Here is a 7,731-nt window from a genome sequence, read left to right as displayed (position 1 = left end):
CCACCAGCACTATGAATGTTTCATCGATGTGTTTAATAAAGACGCAAACTGGTTGTGTATTATTAGCTTATGCACATTGTGCTTTCTATACATGTGACTTACATGAGGATTACATCACATTTTATGACCAATTAATGCAGAAAATTTGGTTATTCCAGTACTTTATACCATTTTGTCATCTTAAATGATCAGGAGCAAGCAACCAGAATGTCTGCAAGTGTTGGGAAAGTCCTAAAAAATTAAATGATATAAAGGCCTTAAATTTTCTTGAAAACAGTTAAATGTACTGTTTAAGGTCTTTTACCAGGACTCTCTTGTAAAAGAGGTTTCTAACCTCAGGGATTTTTTCCTTGTAAAAAAAGAAAAAAAAGCCATACATGGCATGGCATTATAATGGTCTTTAAATATTTTCTGTCTGAATTGCTTAAATTTATGGGCTATGTTTTAAATGGCTTTTGATAATTTGAGCCCTTTAGCTGACCAGTAAGGCTCTTTTTTTTCTGCGTTGGTGTAATATTTTTAGGAAGTTACATAGTGGTAGTAGTAGTAGGCCAAAATCATGACATAACTAAACATATGTCAGGGAAGTGATATCATGAGTAATTACTGTAATGAAAATGGCCCTTTGTGTCTCTAGCTGTGGGGTGTATTACAGTTATATGTGTGTCTCCAGTATCAAACAGGTGATTGAGCAGAACCATGGTAAAGAGCAGGTATGTGATGAGCGGGACGGCTGGTGTGTTCTTGGCACCACAGACAAGCTGAGGGATGTGATCTCAGGCATGATTAAGAAGATTATCCGAGCACAGAGGCCAGGTAAGGAAAGTATCCGTTCACAAAGATGTGAACAGATGGTGGTGTTATAACCGGCCAAAATCCTGCCCCATGTCTGAGCTTAGTTTCCACCTTGATATCTATGTTTCTTTGTAAATGCTGAATAGAGCTTTACTTGTATAGCACATTTTTATGCATTACACTGAAAGGGGTTTCACACCGTTTGTCAATTCACACTCCCAATCACGCACATTCACATATCACAGGGAGCAACCTGGGATTCAGTATCTTGCTCAAGGACACTGACATGTGGACTGGAAAAGCTGGGAATCGACCTGCTCTACCTCCTGAGCCACAGTCGCCCCAGGGTTGTACAGGGTTTCATTAGCCAAGTAGCTCCTAACCTTTTAGTCGTGTGGCTCCCTACGGTGAAACAATGGCTAGCAGTGACCCCTCATCATGTCTCATGGCTTTTCAAATAGCCATGAATCAAAGACAGCAATGACAGTGTCTGTCTGTCGGTTGATCCACCACTTTGCTCCAGTGTGAAATATCTCAACATCTGCTAGTTGGATTAAAGTCTATACCGAGATGAACCAGATGAATTTTAATCACTTTGATGAACCTTTAACTTGGCATCTAGTGCCACCATCAGGTCCAAAATCTCTGTTCATAAAAGATCTGGTTCATGATCAAATACCTGATAAAACTGCATTCCCATCATCCACTTTAGCTGTATTTTGTGCTTAGTGCTAATTAGCAAATGTTAGCAAACTAAAACACACGCTGAATAAGGGAAACATGATACCCGCTAAGCATCAGTGTGCTAACATTGTCACTGTGAGAATGTCTTGATGTAGGTAGAAATTATATATGTTTTAAAAAAGGGGCCTGTTGGGCTGCTATCTGATATTGTTTCTCCTTCAGCATTATCAGAAAAATCCTTAAAAAGCAGCAGACGCAAAAATGCAAGTTTAAAGTCCTCATTGAGAGATATGGATGCAGAGGAAGAAGAGGAGGAGAACGAGGACGATGAATTTCAGCTGTCAGAGGGAAGTGAAAATGAGATGGAGACAGAAATTCTGGATTACATCTAAATAAAGACAACAATCTTGATGATCTGTGTTAATATTTAGCATGATTTGTTTTTGTAAGATGTGATATGTGACTTATTTACTTAAATTTCAATAAAGAAGTATTTTTAGGGTTTTGTTTGAGCACTGTATTATTATAATTGAGTCCTAATGCATTATGACTGCAGTCTTTCTTCAGATCACTAAATATCATTAAAAGTCATGAGAGATGCAAAACACTGTCAAATACCTTAGAAATGCTTTGTGCCAGTTTACATGCTGCAAACACTACATCCTTTTTAAACAGTATTAAGAAATTATTTTCCTACAAAACAGAAAACATACATCATTAAAAGTGTAAAAAAAAAACCAAAAGCCTTTTATACAGTCAAAATTAACTGTCCAATAAATATACAAATGGAACTGCACAACTAGAATTTTGCATTTGCGTTCTTTTGGTCTTTACACCTTTGCTTTAAAATTCTACAAGTCAGATGTACTGTGTCCTGGTGGTGTGTCTACCCTGAATGGATTTACCATAAGACCTAATAGAATCTACCGGGACACTGCGTACTCACGGCTACAGGCAAATTTGCCTTCAGAAATCACAGTCAGCTTGAGAATGTATGCATTTTGGAGAACATGATGACATGCCCTACTTAAAGAGGATAAAACCCTTTTAAAAGATAGTTTAGGAGTTCAAAAGTAACAATCTCATCAGGCTACAGAACTTGTTCCAGAGCTCTACATGCTTTCTGCATGTTTTTGTGAACTGCAGCCCAACCAATCTGTTTTTGAGGCTTTGGGCATTGTAGTCAATTCTCTGAAGTTATGATCTTCTCCTGATCATTGACAAGGAAACATGTTTGCCTACATACTGGAGAGCATTCTTGACTTGCTGCACAGTCATAAAGGGGTTTTCCTTCACCATGCAAAGTCTTTTGTTCTTCCATCTGCCTGGCTATTTGCCCTCTTCTACTTTTCCTGTGCGCGCCTTATTTTCTTCATGTTTGCAAACCACATTAGATATTCTGCTAGAACTTTGAGCTTCATTACTTACATGGTAAGCTCTGTACTTCTAATTTTGACAGACAACACCACCTCAATCTACATAAATGGTAACTTTTGTGCCAAAACTGATGAAACATTTAGTAGCCAGGAGTCCCATCACTTGCAATTTGGACACAGTGTCAAAATGGCTCACATATTTCCTTAAATATAGATGTAAACATAGATGTAAAGCTGAGACCTGGTCTACCACTAGTGTCTACCACTTCATGTGGTAGACACTATTTTATTTTAAATTGGACATGCTGAAACACAGAGCTCGAAGAACAAAACTGAGCTGCTGTCTAAATACTTACCATCTGGACTGTATATGGGGACTATGGAAAGGGTGCTGTGTCAGAACAGGTGCTTTGCTTTAATTAAAATGTGTCATAAGTGACTTGAACTGTTGATTATATTTTGAGATTCACTCACTGTAGGCTATGGTAGAGGTATTTATATTACTGGTTTGCAGCATTAGTAGAAACAGTCATGCATAAGACAGGGTTTAGCTTCTGAACTGGCTTCAGCAGTATGACTTTGAGCCCAGCCAGACAGCTGTGTCAACTTGGAGTTGAAGTTGGAACATCAAGTATTAGTCACGTAAGCAGTTTTATTGTAGATGTCTTATTTAATTAACTAAATGTCTCAAAACTATTGTAAAACCAAATGAAAGGCCAACACGAGTCCATGTTTTTATGAACCAAAACCTCTACTCAGCCGTGCAGTCACAGCACAGTTAGCATCCTTACATAAGTTCACTCATGTGAGGTGAAAGTCATGCAGCTTCATTTTTTTTTACAGTTGTAAGAAATTACAAACACAGAATGACCAACAAATCAATTTTCAGATTACACTTTGAGAATTCAAAAGTTCATTGTATGATATAATATAACTGACAGTAAGTACTGGGAAAAGTGCTGTGGACTCAAGGTGGTTAAATATTATGTAACAGTGAGAAAAGTCAAGACAGAGGCTGCACACTGGTCAGATGTTTGGGGGAGGGGTTTCCTTTATAAAACTCTGATCAACAATCAACAGCTTGTCACAGGTTGGTCATGATGGCGAACCTGGGGATTCTGGTTGCTGTTGCTTTGTTTCTGCAGACGGTCTCTGGGGCATCTATAAGTGTCACACAGAAAGACTGATCTCATTGTATCTAAACAACCATATGTTACAGTTGTTTAGTGTGTCTATAACAGTGATTTAGCTTTCTACTAAATTTGTATAGGAACAAAAGTTAAAATGCCACGTTTCTACATTATTAGTAGTGGAATATTTTTTAAATTTCTGTTACATGATTGAAACTTTTTCAGTTTTTTCAAAACATCCGAAATGTCAAATGTTTAGTTCTATGTTTTAAAAAAAAGACTTTCATTCAAATTTTTGGTGGACTAGTACACCAAGTTCTTTTGTGTTTAATTTCTATAGCTTGGCATAGTTGAAACAGAGGGAGGGAAGGTGGAGGGCGAGAACATTCGCCTTGGATTCCGTCGTCATATGGACGTCTTCAAGGGGGTTCCCTTTGCTGAAATCCCTGGAAGGTTTCAGAAGCCAAAGCCTCACCCTGGCTGGGATGGTGGGGACACTGAACTTCTCTTTTACAGGACACCTAGATCAATAACAAAAAAATTACAATGATGATTTGTTGCTCAGGAATTAACAATATAAGTATTTTAGGGGGAGAAGCCTTAACTTTGGCAGCTAGTTCTACCAAGCCTTCTCTTTTAATTTTAATAAAGGCTTTTATTTTTGCATATCTAGGCAGCTTGTTCATGGTATTTTTTAGTGTGAGCACAGTGTCTTAGTCCAAGTGTTTTCTTGTTTTGCTTTAGATGTAAAGGCCTAAACTGTATGATGTAAAGTGTCATAAAAACAAATTTTCTTGATAATTTTTAAGTCTTGTCTTTTGTTAGGTGTTATGAAGACCACTGAGTTCAAGAAACGATGCCTTCAGCTGAATCTTCTCATGACTGACACCAGAGGTAGTGAGGACTGTTTGTACCTTAACATCTGGGTTCCTCACTTTGGCTCAGGTAAGTACTGAGAGAAGGTCACACAGTGTCATCCACATTAGATCGACACTATACTACAACTATCTGTAGTTCTCTTTGTTCTCTAGTGGCTAATGATCTGCCTGTCATGGTCTGGCACTTTGGAGGAGGCTTCCTGGTTGGCGGCTCAATGGGTGCTAACTTCCTGGACAACTATCTGTACAGTGGCCAGGAGATTGCAGAGAGAGGAAAAGTTATTGTGGTGACACTGGGATACCGTGTGGGAACCTTGGGCTTCCTAAGCACTGGAGACTCTGAGCTGCCTGGTAGGTGGCTGTTTATTTTTTCCCCAACAGTCCAACAGTGACAGGATTGTACATACGTCTTCTATGGAACTTTGAACACTCTTTTGTCTGTCTTTTGCAATATGTAAAATGCATTTAACAGATGTATATGGGAAGCAATTAAAGATGACTTCAACCTTCTCCCAGGTTGCTCTGAAGGTCGCCTGCCCCACTGATGAGGGAATGGCTGCCTGTTTGAAGATGACTGATCCCATGCGCCTAACGTTGGCCGGAACTGTCAGCTTGGCTGGCTCCCGCGATTGTAAGGACAGCACTCAGCCCTGTTTGGTTTTATTTTACAAAACTGTTTCCTACTAGAGCAACTTTGTTTGTGTATGAAATGTCCAGTGTGTGTTATGGGTTTAAAGTGCAATGGTACATAATATAGCCAGTAACTGTGTTTTGATCCATCCATATATAATTAAGTCATCTTGCTGCATCCCTTTGTTCTGCAGAATTAAAGCCACCTACAGTTTATATCAAGGCATCCAACTCCTAATCCTAATCCTTGCATAAGGGTTGTGGGTGGAAGTATGAATTAATTAGCTTCTTTTTTTTTTTGCAAATAAAAGAGAAAGTTTAACATTTGCCTTAAATTTGCACGGAAATTTGCCCGGAGAATGTTGATGTTTTGGATTCTAAAACCTTGACCCTGGGTTTGTTGACCTCAAAGAGCTTGTGGTCTCACACTGCCCAATATTTCTGAAATTTGTACTTGCACATACAACAGCAGACTAGTCAGTGGCCGACAGACCAACAACATGCATGGCCACACTTTAAGTTCAAATCATACTTTGTGGCTTTTTAATGGCACTTGCATATTTTATTCAAAATAGCAGTTTTGAGACATTGATTGGTGCTTCCATGTTGGTCATATTAAGAGTTTAATGTTATGAATATACAGATATAGTAGGTAAAGGCATGAATGACAGAAAAAATCTGGGTGCCAATGCTATTTACTGTATGTATAAAACATTCATTTTCTACTGTAATACTGTATATTAAGTGTCTGATTCTATCTCCCTCTATTAGATCCACTGATGGATAACCTGGTCCTGTCTCCTGTGATTGATGGTGACTTCCTGCCAGATGAGCCTTACAATTTGTTCCACAATGCGGCTGATATCGACTACATCGCTGGAGTCAACGACATGGATGGGCACATCTTCACGGGTGTAGATGTTCCTTCAGTCAACACCCCACTGGTGGACACCCCTGTGTGAGTTCAAGCTACTTGATCAGTGTGACACACTGACAATTCACAGAGAGCAATCTGACGTACCTTTGTGAGAACTGTGGAGCCACTAACATTTTTGATGTTTTATCAGACCTTACTCATAAACCATCTCTTCCTGATTTCAGTGAAGATGTGAAGAGACTCCTGGCTTCATACACTAAGGACAAAGGGAAGCCTGGGCTGTACAATACACACAGTATAGAGACCGGTTTTCATCAGAATTAATTTGACAGTTCTAGGTGAAAGGTTAACCAATCAGAAGCGTTGTCCCGTTATATAGTGAATAAAACAAATGGTACATACAACTAAAACAGAGTTGAGTGGATATTTAGCTTCAAAAATGACAAGACAACAGATGTCCCCCTTTGAGTTAAGGTGTGTGAAACAGCCATTATTATCTAGTGTCAGATGAATAAAACACAAATTGGACATGGAGCTAGACCAGAGTTGGCCAGATATTTAGTTTCAAAAAGGAGACCCCTGGGGAAAGATAATCCTGCGATGGTCCAGAGGTATTTATTGGGGGGTAATTATTTAGATGTTTAAAACAGAGAGCCTAACACCATATGTTTGTCATCAGGCAAAGCTGTGTTTTCGTGAGAGAGGTGCAAAAAAAAAAACCCTCAGGGCTAAATACTCAGACACAAGTCTTACACATAGTCAGTGCAGCTCTTCAGACTTCGAGATGAATCCAGGTATCCTCTTGAAAAGAAAAGAGTAATACACTTTTTATTTTATGTTTTACGAAAGTGTGTATGTTAACCGAGATCATTTCATTCATTCATTCATATCAGAGTAAGCTTATCACGGTAGTAATGACATGAGCCCCGGAGAGCCGCTCAGTAAGTATTCTGCTACGTTTTTACAACTCCTTGTGTGTATATATTAAATATATTTTGAAAAAAAAAAGTTTTTACCCTTGTGGGTAAACAGCTATTTGACGGCGTATGAAGAAGCTTTACGCCAGGAGCAATCTTTGGAGAGCCAGAACCACGAGGTGACCGGTGAGTTTAAAAGAGTGTTTAAAATATACAGTGCCTTGCGAAAGTATTCGGCCCCCTTGAACTTTGCAACCTTTTGCCACATTTCAGGCTTCAAACATAAAGATATAAAACTGTAATTTTTTGTGAAGAATCAACAACAAGTGGGACACAATCATGAAGTGGAACGAAATTTATTGGATATTTCAAACTTTTTTAACAAATAAAAAACTGAAAAATTGGGCGTGCAAAATTATTCAGCCCCCTTAAGTTAATACTTTG

General features: G+C 38.7%; 3 protein-coding genes across 3 annotated transcripts in view; all 3 read left to right on the top strand.

Moving 5' to 3' along the window:
- Positions 1-2,171, top strand: part of gtf3c5 (general transcription factor IIIC, polypeptide 5) — an 8,362-nt gene extending 6,191 nt beyond the window's left edge. The window contains exons 10-11 of the mRNA XM_020601161.1: positions 674-816; positions 1,702-2,171. Coding sequence (XP_020456817.1) covers positions 674-816; positions 1,702-1,871 — 313 coding nt within the window. The 3' untranslated portion in view covers positions 1,872-2,171. The remainder of the gene's footprint in view (positions 1-673; positions 817-1,701) is intronic.
- A 2,158-nt stretch (positions 2,172-4,329) lies between these two features.
- The window catches only part of LOC109960803 (bile salt-activated lipase-like), an 85,543-nt gene continuing 82,141 nt past the window's right edge, over positions 4,330-7,731 (top strand). Inside the window, exons 1-3 of the mRNA XM_020601167.1 lie at positions 4,330-4,473; positions 4,811-4,930; positions 5,017-5,214. Coding sequence (XP_020456823.1) covers positions 4,395-4,473; positions 4,811-4,930; positions 5,017-5,214 — 397 coding nt within the window. The 5' untranslated portion in view covers positions 4,330-4,394. The remainder of the gene's footprint in view (positions 4,474-4,810; positions 4,931-5,016; positions 5,215-7,731) is intronic.
- Positions 5,386-6,709, top strand: LOC109960804 (bile salt-activated lipase-like). Its single transcript, XM_020601168.1, has 3 exons — positions 5,386-5,494; positions 6,265-6,451; positions 6,595-6,709. The coding sequence occupies exons 1-3, from the start codon at positions 5,416-5,418 to the stop codon at positions 6,692-6,694; spliced, it is 366 nt and encodes a 121-aa protein (XP_020456824.1). The 5' UTR covers positions 5,386-5,415; the 3' UTR covers positions 6,695-6,709.

The sequence above is a fragment of the Monopterus albus genome, unplaced genomic scaffold (assembly GCF_001952655.1).
Source record: "Monopterus albus unplaced genomic scaffold, M_albus_1.0 scaffold50.1, whole genome shotgun sequence".
In the NCBI taxonomy this organism is placed as follows: Eukaryota; Metazoa; Chordata; class Actinopteri; order Synbranchiformes; family Synbranchidae; genus Monopterus; species Monopterus albus.
The sequence above is the reverse complement of the archived record's forward strand: the minus strand, read 5'-3'. Positions and strand labels throughout refer to the sequence as shown.

Excerpts from the sequence above, each read along its gene's own strand:
- LOC109960804 (XM_020601168.1), top strand. The coding sequence starts at position 5,416 with ATGGCTGCCTGTTTGAAGATGACTGATCCCATGCGCCTAACGTTGGCC. Across the intron at positions 5,495-6,264 it reads CTTGGCTGGCTCCCGCGATT|ATCCACTGATGGATAACCTG; the intron begins GTAAGGACAGCA and ends TCCCTCTATTAG. Across the intron at positions 6,452-6,594 it reads CCACTGGTGGACACCCCTGT|TGAAGATGTGAAGAGACTCC; the intron begins GTGAGTTCAAGC and ends TCCTGATTTCAG.